Below are 15177 nucleotides of genomic sequence, written 5' to 3'. Positions count from 1 at the left end.
TCTCATGATTAAAAAATAATCATAAAAATATCATCTTGGAAAGACATAACTCTACTCTTGCTTCTATTGTACCTTCCTAGCTTACTAACTTTTCAGCTTAGAAAACCTTCATTTTTCTGGAAGGAGCAGAGGGAGTTTTTGCTCATCAGACTCGAGAATTCTGCACCCCTATCAAGGAGCCTCTCATGTGGCCCAGCCAACAGGTGATTGAGGGGAAACAGTCAGCATAAGAATAAGAATATTGAAAACTGAATGAAGGTGAATTGACTTCTGAAAAGTCATCTTGTATGGCTTGATTCCTTCACTATTAGGGGCTCTCAGTGCTGCAACTTGTGTAATGTTTACATACAGCCAAAGAATGTATGTATTCGTACTTCCAAAAATGTGCAGTTTTTTGAAGGGTTCATTTTAGGTAGAGACCCTTTTCATATGGCAAGAGACTGAATTTAATGCAGGGTGTGTTGTTTGGGTTTTTTTTCTCTGTACAAATGAAAATTTGCTAGAGCTGTAGCTAAGATTGAATTTGCTCGTGTCCCGTATCACATTCGTAATTTTGCGTTCACTTACTTGGTACCTAATGGCCTGTCCTTTTAAATTTGTATTAATGTGAGTTTTATCAAAAGCTAAAAGGGGAGAAAATTTTGGCTGTTATCAGGTTGTTCCTTAATTCACGGAGAAAGGGAATAATGTCTAAAATTCTCATTTGGAAAAGTACATCTGTGTAATTCCTAATCTTTTTTTGAACAGCCATGAAACCAAAATCTTTGAGGAAGTAACTGCAGTTTGACTCAGAGAATGCTATGAATGGTGGAGGAGTGTCTGACTTCATTCCAGAGGAGAGATTGATTGTAGTATGTACATAAAATATGTTTGTTTAATTAGCTTTGTCATTGCTTGCATAAGAACTGGTTTGCTGGCAAGCTTATATAGCTAACTTCCATTTTGCAATGGCATGTCTTGTACTAAATGCTCCAGAGTAATGCCCTTACATGCTTAAGAAACCTAAGACACGATAAGCTTGCTTTTCTCTATAAAATTGTCCATAGGTACTCGGGACCTATGGGCAGCTGATTTAGAAGAAAAAAAAAATCCTGTTTGCAACAGAGGGCAATTCACTTTCTCCTCTGTTCTTCGTAGACTTTAAATGGACTTGAGCAAGGTTCTGTATGAAAGTTGTAGTTGAATAAGAATTTGCCTTTTAATAATTATAATAATGGCTGGCAAGAAGGACAGCACAGCAAAGGTAAGTGATTTTTCATTTGATTATATCAGCATTTCATTAGCTTCAGAGCTAATTCATGAAAAACCTAAAATCCACAGGCTTCTGGAGTTCTCAGTGTACTGCTCAAGCCCAGCTTATCTATGTTCTACAAATGTTTCAAGAAATACAGATGGGATAAATCGTGGTGGTCTTTCGAGTGCCAGGACACCCGAGTGTCTCTAACAACAATGGATTTTTTTCTCATTGTAAGTATTTACTGGCCAAGAACAATGTTGGGACTAATTCATTATGGTCCCTAACCACATCCAGCACTGATCATCAGAAATTGAATCACTGTCAAAGGTATCAGTTTTCCAATAGTATATGGCTTAATGACCCGATGTGTATAGAGCATTTGGCCAGCTGGCCTTAGAAATCTACCAAATTGACCTTCAGTCTTGCTTTTTTTTGTTTTATTCCCTTCCTCTCCTTTCTGAGAAGCATTCAAGCAAAATTAAAAATGTTCCCAATTCTGTAAGTGGCCAATCAAGCTGCTAGAACCAAAGGCAATACCAAATTCAGAGTTGCATATATATATATATATAAAATTTTAACTAGTGATTTATATGTTGTGGTACAGAACTTGTGTAAGTCACTGGACTGGGTCACAGGTGGCCTGGATTGCATTTTTAGCTCTCTGTCATCTTGGATATTTCTCTCTTTTTTTCTGCTTCTTTTTTTCTTTCTCCCTCCAAACTATGTAAATGTTTGAGGGTGCCAGTATTTCTCTGTGATGTGGTGGGGGTTTTTTGTTTGTTTGTTTGTTTGTTTTTAGAATACCTAGGACACTGGGATCTTAACTTCAGTAGGAGTCCTGCAGTCCTTGATGATGTGTAATACAGCATATGTTTTAATGAATATAAACTATACATCTTTATATACATTCCTGTATATTATTCTTGCAGACCATCTCCTTGGAAACCTGCACTGCAGTTTAAAAACTGTAGAGTTAAAGCATAATAGATTTACAAGTTAAGCCACTCTACTGCACAATAATAAGTACATCCTTATCAATGATCAGTCATTAATGTGTCATAATATAAATGCACAACTCTGAAGTGTGCATCCCTCTATGTATACTTGTATGTCTGTACATTCTTCTGTTACAGGGAAATGCTCAGGTCTCATGTTACTTTTAGGTAGAAATGTAGATAGCTAGCATTTAAATCAAGAAGCAGGCTAGGCCCTTGGTGCATAAATTGGGAAGAAAGGGGGAACAAAAAACACATGTAATATCTAGAGGCATTGGCTGTCTCTATAGACAATTCTTGTACTGGTATTTACTGACCAAGAGGAACATGGAGCTAGCTCATGACAGCCTTAACCTCAGGCAGCTCTGTCCATCGTAGATTGAAACCTGAGCAGGAAGGCTACTATATGTACTTCTTTGAGGTCATTGTTCTAAACTCCAAGTAGCAGATGTCTCGTTTCAAATCCAAACACTTGCCCCCGCAAACTGGAAAAGTAAGTTTCTTACAGCAAAGAAAAAATAAGCTGTCTCCAATGGAAAAAACTTACACAAAGTAAGTTCTTGGCCATCTGGAACAGTCCTGATGCATAATTTTGCTGGTGCTGTTGAAGAGACTAACCTTTCTTTTATCTCCCATATAAACATTCCAAAAGAGGTTGAGATCTTGCACTTGGTCAAACTGGAAAAGAACTTGCTTTGTCAGTATTCTGGCTAATTTCTTGTATCTATAAACTACTGTAATCACTGGCATAAGATGCCTTTAGTAAACACTGTATGAGGAACTGTGGAGTAAAAGTGTTCATAGTTTCACTGTATAGTTTCCTGAGGTTGTTTGTCTATGCTCTATCACACTTTTGCCCTGTAAAACAGGGCTGTAGGTCACTAAGCACAATCTCTTGCTCTGATTAGACAAGAAGGCCTATACAGAGACACAATTCAATCTTAGGCAAGGAGGGCAGATGTTACAATTACTTCTCCAAGCACCAAGACCTGCATGTGACTAGCTATGTGTGAAGAGGTGGTAAACACCTGCAGGTAATCTCATGATTGCCTTCAGAGAGGTAATTTATACTCCTGATTACACTTTTGCCCGTTTTGATGTATTGCATTGATACAAGCACACCTAAGGGATAAATGGACAGTCGTCTGAAGAGGGATGTGCTGTTTGGACAAGACATCTTTCCACCTAGAAAATTTGCAGTTTTCCCTCATAACATATGTATTCACTTTCTTATGACTATCCTAGATTGTAATAAAGCAGTCCTGCTACTGTGCTTTATATAACCCTTTCTGCCTAATTTTTTTTCTGTATATACCAACAAATCAGAATAATTCTCCGGAACATGATGCCAAGTATTCTAATCATTTCATCCTGCCCCACAGTATTGTGCATGGAATAAATACAAATCTTCACTTCTCTCTCATCTGCTTTTTCTGGTTAATATTGGTATCCTAATTCACTGATATGAATTCACAGAACAGAGTTTTGAAGATGAGTGAGTAGCAAAGGAACATGAAGTTGCTACCAAGGGGTGCACTCGCTAACCTGGAGATAAAGAAACCATGGACCCCAAAGGTGATTGTGAATTGCCTCAGATCACACAGCTGATCAGTGATCAGATACACGTTACTCTTTTGAGAGGGGAAAGAGGTGAAAAAACACCTGTTTTAAGATAAAGGGTACATTGCCTATGATTTATTTCCATTAAGATTAATGCCTCCTTGCAAAGATTTTCATTTCTGACATCTTGAGGTGTATCGTGTCTAGTGAAAAGATTTCTATTTTGGGTAGTCTTTGGGTAGTCTTAAGTATACAACCATCCCTGATGTAAGAACAGCAAGTTCTTACTTTTTAAGTAGTCGATTTCCCCCCACCTTTTTTTTTTAAATCTATTTCACGAGTTATATCCATCTGTTATGACTAGATTTTCTTCTTTTTAATTCATTCAAGCTGCTATGGAGGGTCATTTATAGCAAAAGAAGAGTTAGGCTTGAAGAAGCCTACTACTCTTGACTTTCCAGCAATGCATATTGCCAGCCAATGTTTCATGAGGCATTCAGCCTGAATAGGAAGAAAATATATTAAGGATTTGGGGTCAATGAAGTTGCTGCTAGTTTCTTATAATGAAGGTATTGCAAGATGTTAGAACGTGTCTCAGTTTTCCAACTGTGTGATATTTATCTGAGAGCTCTCATTGAGAACTCTAATTTCTTAATAGTACAGGACGAAAAGAGAGGTGTTGTCCCATGTTCAAGTTCACTTCTGATGTTTCCTGTCTTTTGAGTGCTACGCATCCAGTATTGATAGTGCATTAGCTATGTTGCCTTGACATGGAAAGATCTTGCTCATTTGATTCCAGTTGAGCAATACTATGTTATGAATTTAAGAGACTTCCCCTATTTTATACATATGATTAAATAACCAGATGAATCAGAAATATATTCTTTTCAGTACAATAAATTAATGTATAAAGGGTACTGTGTTACAGTACTGTCACCTCACACTGTTACACAGTTCTGCAAATCTTCTTACTAATTTCTTATGTGGGGCAGGTAGAAAGAGTTGATGTTCAGTCCCTTTTCTTTAAAACCTGGAAGAGGAAACAAAAATTGATATTTGTATAAAAAAATTCCTGAAGTATGAAACAACAAATTATAATACAAAATATGTATGCCTGTGTAATTGAAGGTAACTAGTGTTCAGCAATGCTTGGCAAAACTCTAGGCTAAGAAAAATGAAACACAGGTTATCCTGTTAAAACTGGGGGGGAATTTTTAGATAAACAGCGATTTTCATGATCTGAATTTGACTCAGCTGACTGCATGTGAATTCTGTATCCTAAAAATAACGTGGAATTATGTAGCCTGATCATCCTGCAGCACAGTAATTTTCATCCCCAGGCAAGAGCACTGAGCAATAAACATTTTATCATATTCCCTGAGTTTTAAGATAAATTATATTTGGAGTTCTGGGCTGCAAGTTCCTGAAAATAAAGTTTGCGTAGTTTGAGATGTCTTAATTTCTCAAGTAACATGCCTTTTCTTTGGCTGGGAGCTATGATGTGAACACAAGCAGAACTTTAGAAGAGAATGGCTCCATTCAGTCTGAAAAAGACATCCCAAAGTGCAGATCTGGTTCTCTTACAGAGTATCTGGGTTTAGGCTTAGGCTTCTTGATTGTTAATCCTGTAAAAATACAATGTTCTTCAAAGTGAGGTTTTTGCTGAGCCATCCTTTGGCAGCAAAACATGAACTTTGCCGTTGTGATTTATCTTGACCATATTAAAGAGACAACTTGATGAAACATTTCTTTATTACTACATTATCTTGAATGTTTATTGGCGTGGTAGCAAATAAACAAACAGAAAAGTAACTAGCTGAATTTTAGACCTGCTTTTCATATATCTTTACATTTGAGATTCAGGTTGGTTTTAAAATGTGTCTTCCTTCATTAAATGATTTTAAAAATAACAGGGAGTAAAATCTAATTTTAAAAGTCTTCATTACAAACTGACATGAGAATGCTGGCTGAAGGCTTTTGTGAGAGAATCCCATGACAAAATGTGCTTATTATATCAGTATTGAGTGGAGAGTACCACAATTTGACATGGAGCATGTGATTAATCAGTTTGTTTATTTAATGTATTTGATCAGGTTGCCATGCTGTGAGAAGTATCTAGACATTGTCTGTGATAAAGATCAGAACATCAACTTTGCTGACCTGGTTAAGACTTTGTAAATGGGAATGAGCTATGCCTACCTCTGTTTTTAACACAGAGATGCTTCACTGAGCAATGAACATTTCCTTCTGAATTCGACTGGACAGAGAATGGACAGTAGAGCACTGTGCGATGAAAGTCCTGAACTAAATGGTCTGCAACTCTTAGTTGAAGAAAAAACATACTGAAGGTCTTGGTGTGCATCACCATTGGTGGTGTAAGTTGTGGTGACAGTATATAAAGTACAGTACTTTACAGGTTGAGGGACAGAGTTCCTCCTCTGACGTGCATGTGCCTGTTTCCTTAGGAAATGAATCACATCTGAGAGTTCTCCATTTCAGGGACAGTTCCATTAAGATTATCTTAAGATGAAAAACACATAAGAAATATGTTCTTTATTTACAGTATGACCATATTCCTCTTTTGAGACAATATAGAGTACCTTGCTTCCTCTCACCTAGTTCCTCTTCCTGGAAAGAATGTATGTCAGCTTCCTCTAACACTGAAGAGCTATTGGGGTCTCATCATTCTTAACTGAAGTTTTCATTGTGAATATCTTTAGTGATAATTTAACAAAAACTATGTCCTAGATCCAGCCACATGATGAATTAGAAAAGCGTGATTTGATGATAAAGATCAGGTTGCTCAAATCTGAGGTACATTTTGCCATGTGTACATCTCTAGAGATTCATCATTTTACATATAAGCATAGAACTGCCCTTAAAAACAAATCATACTTAATTCTTACTTTTTTTTAGCTAAATTGGAAGAAACTGCTTTGTGTGATTTCAAATGATTTAAAAAAAAAACTCCTTCAGAAAAGTTTAAAATGTTCTTTTTATCCCTGTGTCTATCTTTTGTCTATTACATATAAATTAGCATAGAAGTTCAGTTGAAGACTGTTAACAAGTTCTTTAAACCTCAGTTTCCTAAGCTACAGTGCTGATCAGTGTGTACTAAAACATAATTTTAGGGAGGTCTTTTTCTCTCAGAATGACCTACTCAACTCTAATTAGGTATTCATGTGGCCTTATAACCTCATCACTCTAGTTTTGAACATTCCATGAATCTTACTAGTTTTAAAACAATTTTATGCATAGACATGTGACTATGGATTTCATTTTTTTTTCTTTCTTTTTGTGTCATTTACACTTCTCTGGAAAATAAAGAAACTTCTTACAGTAAGTGAAGAAACAAGGAGCTCTGAAACAGCAACAAGTTTAAAAGATGAAGAACAATCCTGGTTATCGGTGAAAATGTTTGCTGTTCTAAACAAACTCCCTAAGTATGGTAAGGCAAGGAAATAGCTTACTACCCTGTTGATCTAGTCACTTGATTTGTATTTAGGAGGAGCATTTTTATGAATGCAGTATACAGGATTAGGAAACAAAAAAGTTGTTTTATTGTAATGTTACCTTCTAGAACTTCCAAAGCCTTTTGTGCTGTATTGCTATGCAACATATATTAAATAAAATAAATGTCCCTAATTTAAAAAGCTAATGATGTAAACAAATACAAGTAGGCAAGAAAAAGCAAGTCAAGGTGAACAACCTAGGTTGACACTAATAGCAAGATATGAACAGCTCTTAGTCAGCCACATTTATCCCTTACTTAGCCAATAACCAAGTGGTCTGAAGGTCTGAAGGTGTTTCTGGAAGGATTTAGGAAACATCTGAAGTGATATTAGAAGAGTGAAGTGAGAAGTGGGGTGAAAACAAGCCTTAAAGTTTGAATGATCAGATATTTGGGTATGAGTTAATAGGATTTAGTGGTTTTGAGGATTTAGGGTTTTTTGTTGCTTTTTAAAGAAGTAAAAAGTGCTGGCTGAATTGTTTGGTCTCAATATTGGGGATAAATTTGGGAAAAACACCCTGTCTGTTGATTTTAATTGGAGAACATAAACAGGGTTTTTATAGAAACAACTAGATCTGAGGCAATTAAAGGATGATTAGAATTAAATGACTCTTTTATGATACTGTGAAACTTCAGTCAGTTTTGCTGATTGCATTTATATTTACTTTTCTCAGGTTAGTGTGAGGGGAAGGGTATGTAAAGCTGCAGTGAACCTACTCTCTTAAGTTATAGTAAGTATATACTGTTTGTTAGGCATTAATCTGGGTCAGATTATAAACCCAAATGTGCTCAAACACCTCCGAACATGCAGTGGGAGCTGTGGAGTGTGTACCTCTCCCCTGAAGAGACAGGGAAATTGTGTTTTATCTCATGAGAATGAAATTGCAATCAAAAGATGCTGAAACTATCAGTAAAAATTATCTTTTCTTTTGTAAAGAAACGTGAGAAATAAGCTCGTATATACAATTCATTTTAAAAAAACTGTTTGTTCCAAAACAAGGATGGTGACAGTATTTTACAAACTACTTTTGACAGTAGTATATTTTTTGAACTGTCTAGACACTGTTCTTCCTCTCCTTATGGGCTTATACTGACCTCTCCTTTTTCTGCAACACCCTGCTGCAAGAGCAACAGTACAACAGCAAAGGAGGATGAGAGAAGAGCAAAGAACAACAGGAATCAACCAGACACCCAAAGCTACAGCCTCCCAAGCAGATGCCTCATTATCTGAAGTATAGTTCCTACCGCTGTAGCCTTTGGTATCGTTAAAGTGTTGCTTACTGCTGTTCAGACGAGGAGGAGTGGGCATGTGGGATAATGCCTCGGGAGATTTAGATGTCAAAGTTGAATGTACAGTCCTTTGGTCTGAGCTGGTGAGAGACCCAGTGCTTACTGAAGTCGTGCTTCTCTTGTTAGCAAAAACATAATCCAGTAGAAAAGTTTCTGGCCTGGACAAAGTGGTAACTTCACTTTTTTGGACCATCAGGCTTGTGCTGAAGGTGTAACTGTCCGCTATTAAGCCGTGGCTAGTGGTAGAAGATGGAGCTTGGGGTAGAAGAGAACTTGATGTGACATTATTTTGCTGGCATCTTTCCGACTTAGTCATCTTTGTGCTGTTTTGCCTTTCGTATTTGTTCAGTGAGGAGTGAGTATTTGGCTCTTTTGGTGTCAATTTCTCAAAAATAAGAAGATCTGGATCTATCCCTAGTAAATCATAAACAAATATTCTTTAGATACTCATCTTAGAACATGAATCATGAAAGCAGGGTGTATCTTCCAGGTCCTTTCTCAAATGATGAATGGAAGAAAGGGGGGAAGTATTCTCTGAGATAGGTACATTAATGAAATAGGAAAAAAACTTTGATGCATTTTTAGCATTATGTGTATTACTTAAGAAGATCTTTTAGCATAACAACTGACCTAGTAAAATTTTATCATTTCTTACAGTTGCTGTGTTTTCAGCCTTTATGCACATAATATCTGATTACCTGTTGTGATGTTGTACAAAATGGTGTTGGTTCTAGCCTTTAGGATGCAGCTTTCCAATGCTGGGCAAGACATGTGCAGGCAGTTCATGTTCTCATGAGGAGCTGCATGGTAGAACACTGCTAGATTGCAGGAAACTATAACAAGAAAAGAATAAAGCTGAATTTGTCAGCCTCATGACCCTTGCATTTTGCATGTTACTACATTATTTAACAGTAGAAGAGTGATAATACTGGGGAGCTGCATAGTGCTTTAAGTCTGTGGTTCTCATTATCTTACAAACTAATTAAACCTATGGTCAGAAAAGTAGAACTATTTAGGACTATTATTTTACATCTGGAGAAAAGGGGTAGAATGGCCACTTGTATTCCAAATGTGTCTCTGATTAAATAAATTTACAGAATTGATAAGCTGTAGCTTGTAGTCCTGCTACCAGTTTCTTCACACAGTCCCTTCCATCACACCTCAACTGCAGGGAATGGATCATTTCTAAAAGTAAAGCTATCAAGGAAGACAGCTTTAAGCTGTTTGCTCTTGTGGTATGGATACCTGTCTGCTTGAAACTGGACTGCAACCACTTACTTCACCCCGACTATTAAATGACCATCTACTGAACTGCAGTAAGTAATCAGCATCCTGCCCTACTGTCAGTTCCCAATCCTTTTCCTTGTTTGCCCTTGTGCTATTGGGCTTCTGTGAACAAAGTGTATAGACTTAGTTTAGACAATTCTTGATTTATGTTTGGAAATTCAGTTCTATCTTCCCACATCAGAAATCAGGGCTAAAATAATAACGAAAAAATGCCTCAACAATTTGTCACTGAAACACAATTTTCAAAAGTATAAAGGTGCCTAAATTCCAATGATTTAAGATTTAGATTGAAAATAGGGCTTAGAAGTCAATTTAACTAGATGCTTTTGATAGTTTTATGTTTATCTCCATGCTAAAATATTTATGGTTAATGTCACACTATATCAAAACCCATGCAAGATTCTTCTTTCAGAGTCTTACAATGCATCAAAAGGTAAATATCTAGTCAAAAGTTAATTTTCTTTTATGATATCAGTCTGCTTGGAGCAGGATAATAGTTAGTTTTGGGGTTAATTAGAGATCTTTTGGGGTTTTTTGCTTTTTTTATTTACCTAATCTCCTCTTTCCTGCCTTGAATGTAACCTCCATACCTGAACTAACACAGTTACTTGCAATTAAAAAAGTATTGCCAGGACTGAGGAAAAATTAAATAGCAGAAAAGCCAGTAGATTACTAAAAATGCTAAAGAGAACTTTTCTGATACTGATTGTGAGTCTCAAGCTTTGCACTTGAGAAAGTTCTAGCATTCCTCCTAAGCTGGGCAATGTATTTATGAAATGAGCTTTTAAGATAAGATGCTTATGCGTATTTCTTAGTGTAACTCTCATTAAAATATGTGAATTACTACAGCTGAAAAGTTGCTTCAGGCAAACATTTCCTAAGATAATTCTGTGATTTTTGTTAATGCTGAAAAAGAAGCATTTTAGTTACAGTATATTGATGTAGCACCATTAACAAAAAGCTTTATTTTACGTAAATTATTCAGAAGCTACCTAGCTTTATAAATGTATTCCATTTACTTAGGTGTTTATGCCAACCATTATCATCATATCTGTAAGTAATTAAACTAATTTGTAATACTTCCACAGTGTATAATGGAAAAATCATGCAACTCTTTCCATTTTATGTGATCCTAAAAAGAAAAGTCTTAACTATCCACAAATGAAAAAAAAGGAAGAAGATACACTAAATCCAGCCCTACTGTCTTTTCTCTATTACTTATATATTCTTCAGTTATTAGCCTGCATACTGCATCGTACAGTAAACATATACAGCTCAGAAACAAGTTTTTCAGTTATAATGAACTTATCTGCCATAGGAGAGAAGTATTGTTTTCAAAGAATGTGTGCCATGCAGTTCAAGTATTTGCAATGAAAATGCACTGTCTGTCTGAACAATACAGATTCAGCAGCTTTCTGGAAATGAAGGATGATGGCAGAAGTGCTATTACAGAATTTATATTTTCTTGTGGTTGTTAGCTACTTTGGGTATAAAGATCAAAGTTGTCTGCCTAAATAAACAAAACAGTAATATCTACAGATAAAACTGGGATCTTAAACTCTGATTAAAGGCAAGTAGAGAAATGATTTGACATCAACTCTAAAACAAAGAGGATAACCAGCAATTTTTCCTTCACTTATATCATTTTTATGTCCTATATCTAACTCTATTTAAGTTTCATCAATTATTTGTCATAGAAACTTGTGCTTAGAGTATATTCTTAGGCAATTAAGATTTGTACAAGGAAGGTTATGATTATACAAAAATCAGAAGATGATGTCTTGTGGAAGACAGAATGATAATTTTACAGGGATTATACAAAGCTCTGGCTCTATTATATGCCAATTAGTCTACATTTTTATTCAAAAGATTTCATATATTCTGCAGGGTTAAGGGGGCATCTTTAGTCACTACATAAATATTCTGATCTATTTCTTGAGGACTGCGAACATTTTTACAGGTGATATACAAAGTACATTGACTTCCATGGGTAAGGCAATTTAAAATCCAGTCACTATTTTTAAGAATAAGTTTCTGAATACAAAATTAGTTCTAGGCATCGCAAACCTTTTTGTATCATTTTTAGCATAAGTTAACAGTTTAAAAGACAAAGCCCTTCAAATATTTGTATGAAATATCTATATAGTATTTGATTTTCTGTGACACCTCTTATTCAAAGATTAAGGCAAACACTAATAATGTGATATTATGAAGTCATTGTTTGAAAATCAAAATTTTCAGATTTTTGTTCACATTGATGATTTTTCTTTGGAAAGAAAACTATTCTTCATTTTCATCACATATTGTAGCAGTATGTACCTTTGTCTTCAGCCCCAGATACACAGGGTTCTGGATCTTGTTAAAGAACGGAAGTTCTGTGCTAATAGCATATTTTATGTTTGTTTTTAGCATGATATATGAGCACTGTGCAGGTATCTTATTTAAGAACATATAAGACATCTGAAAATAATATATTTGCTTGGACGGAGGAGTGAAATCTTCCAAAATTTTCCTACTTTCCGTATTTGTGCAAAGTTGTAGGGCCTTTAGAAACTCCTTTTCTTTTCAGCACAACATAATTCTAAAAATGTTTTTAATTTCAATGATTACTTTGTAACCTTTGTGAAAATACCATTAAACATTAGAAAAGGAAGTCTCTCATTTGAAGAACTTGGTTGTGTGTGGATATATTCTCTTTCAGATGTGTGATGGATTTTATTGCATAAAATAGGGTAAGAAAAAAAGTCACAAACTTTCTTTGATAAGGAAGGACAATTCTTTGGTCAGGATAAAAACACTAAGAGCATGCTATAGAATATTTTTTATTACTTTGAAGAGATATAAGCAACAAATTTTATTGTTTGCTTTTAAATTATTTCAAAAAATTTTTGAGTTGTAAGATGAGCTTTTAGTAACTTTGCTTTTACTGATAATCCAGTAAAGGAAACTCTCTTATTAAACTTCTTGTAAATCTTTATTTCTTGAAAACTTAATTAGGATATTTATTTGCAGTAATATTTGTGGTAGTGACTACATGCATCTCCTTGGGACTATATCAGAATTACCAGCTGATTTAAAGTGTACCTTTGAAATGCCATCTAATGTCTATGTATTTTTGCTAAGACTGTAACAAAATCATATTTGACTATGTAAGATTATAAAAACAAGGTTCCAGGTGCCATTACTTATCTCTATAAGATGCCCAGTCCCTTGTTTTATGACAAAAAGTTCATTGGCTAAATAGGAAAAAAAAACATTACTGAAATGTATATAATAGCTCTTTCATCACAATAATTAAGACAGAAATTGACTTCTCCCAGCAATGCCTCTGGCAGTTATATTAGCTATCTCAGTGTTAGGTGGTCAAGCTCATATCTTTACTCATAATTCAAAATTTCCTTAAAATGTGTATTGACAATTTTTAGTAACTGGCAGGTGGCTTTCATCCTCCATATTAAAAAACCTTTCAAATCTTTTGAGCTTTGCAATCAAATTTAGGCACCACAGAAGCACTCTTCAAGTGCACTCCTGCAATGTACTCCTAAAGTAAATGCAGCGATACAGAGAAAGTATAGTCTTAGGGCTTAAGACAAGCAATGAAATTTTCGAATTTTTATTCTGAGACTGAATTTGTAAGACTGAGGAAAAGGAAGAAAAGAGGTCGCAAGCCAAATAACTGCTATGTCTCAGCTTTATTGTTCATATTGATGTCATACCTGGGTGGGACCAGAAATGTGGTGTAAACATTCAACAAGAGTGCTTTCTCCAAGAAACTGAGTATTCTTGTATCTCAGAGAAGGCCAAATTTTGTATTCCCTCTTTTTTCCCCCCTCACCATATTCTAACCTAGTACCATACTCCATGAAGAAGAGTCCTAGTGGAGTAAGTGTCACTGATAACAGAATGTATTTTTTCTCTACAGGAGTAGGTGGTGATATGGATATTGAAGTGCTATTGTTTTAATGTTAGCATTGACCAGAAATTTTATAATAGAGATTTAAAATTTCAAAGGCAGACCTTAAGATTTTCATGTCTTTCTAGTGTAGTCTTTCAGAAAAAAATCAGATTATCAAATGCCTTTCTATGGGACTGAAGGGAAGACAGGAGAACAGCTACAATGTTGCTCTGCTTTCTTGCCTCAAAAAATATGTACTGCACCATTTTTTGCACTATTTATTGTTCAAATAAAGGAATATTTGCATAAAAATTGACCAAAATGTTTTTCCTCATATATGGTAATACCTATTTTAATGTCTGTCACAATCTTCATAACAAAACACTCACCGTTCTTCAGCAGGCAGCAGTTTCTGCTGCACTGTTGGGATGAGACTTCTGAATAAATCTTCAGCACCTGGGCTCCCCTCTGCTGTGATTGCTGCAGGTCGATCAGAAGACCTGGGAAGCGTCGGATCCAGCAGTTTTTGTAAAAAGCGGTGGGTGAGCAGAGGGAGTCTGACTCCATGGCCAAAGCCAGAACCGACAGCACTTCTGCTAGTGCCACCAGCAGAACCATCTCTTCAATGTAACGGGCTTCGTCACTGCACTTTCTCCTCCACAGATACACTGAGGTTTGGACCAGCATTTTAATGGACAAGCTCTTGAGTGGTGAGGATACTGCCAACTCTGCCAGGGAAATGAGCCAGGGGATGGTTTCTCCAAACTATTCCCATGATGCTGTTTGGGCAGTTCTGGAAGGAAGCAGGCATGTGAGCTACATATGATTATAAGATTTATTATTATTTGTTCTGTAAATGAATTATTTGGAGACAGTTTTTGAGAGACAACAGACACAGGCTGCTTTTAGTCATTCAGAGAGCTTGTTTCTGTGATCCCAAGTTTGTATCTCTTGTCCTTCTGAGCTCAAACTATCCAGACAGCCTTAATGTGTAGTGGTTATAATGGTAAGTGCAGGAGATTGTTTCACTTCGGCTCCGAGAGCATGCAGTCCAGCCCCCTGAGAGCAGGTAGGTCTGCCACTTTGTTCAGGCTCACTATTACATTCAACACAGAAGAGGAGGCTCGGTTTAGTTTCTTCTTATTTTTGAATTATCTGGTGGCTGCAAATGTAATTTCCATCTTTATTAACACACTGGATTATCTAATTCTGTCTACCAGCTGGAGGTGGAAACTTTGTTCCTCTTCCCTACTCTGCTTTGCATGTAAAAAATATACTATTTTATTTCAATGATCTAACAATAGATGAATATGACTGGAGAAGTTTGTAGCCTACATTTATTTCTGGACTAGATAGGTAGTTGAAGTCCTGTCTCTAATCTTCCATAAGATTAAGAATATTG

At 35.9% G+C, this 15177-nt stretch overlaps 1 protein-coding gene across 1 annotated transcript; it reads right to left on the bottom strand.

Moving 5' to 3' along the window:
- Window positions 1-8318: 8318 nt before the first annotated feature.
- On the bottom strand, window positions 8319-14393 carry MANSC4 (MANSC domain containing 4). Its single transcript, XM_013947383.2, has 3 exons — window positions 14165-14393; window positions 9292-9426; window positions 8319-9007 (listed from the first exon to the last, which is right to left on the bottom strand). The coding sequence occupies exons 1-3, from the start codon at window positions 14391-14393 to the stop codon at window positions 8319-8321; spliced, it is 1053 nt and encodes a 350-aa protein (XP_013802837.2).
- Window positions 14394-15177: the final 784 nt, after the last annotated feature.

Source organism: Apteryx mantelli, chromosome 1 (assembly GCF_036417845.1).
Source record: "Apteryx mantelli isolate bAptMan1 chromosome 1, bAptMan1.hap1, whole genome shotgun sequence".
NCBI classification, from domain to species: Eukaryota; Metazoa; Chordata; class Aves; order Apterygiformes; family Apterygidae; genus Apteryx; species Apteryx mantelli.
This window is presented reverse-complemented; position numbering and strand designations above follow the sequence as displayed.

Excerpts from the sequence above, each read along its gene's own strand:
- MANSC4 (XM_013947383.2), bottom strand. The coding sequence starts at position 14,393 with ATGGTTCTGCTGGTGGCACTAGCAGAAGTGCTGTCGGTTCTGGCTTTG. Across the intron at positions 9,427-14,164 it reads CTGCTGCCTGCTGAAGAACG|TTTCCTGCAATCTAGCAGTG; the intron begins GTGAGTGTTTTG and ends TTCTTGTTATAG. Across the intron at positions 9,008-9,291 it reads TTTGTACAACATCACAACAG|GGATAGATCCAGATCTTCTT; the intron begins GTAATCAGATAT and ends ATGATTTACTAG.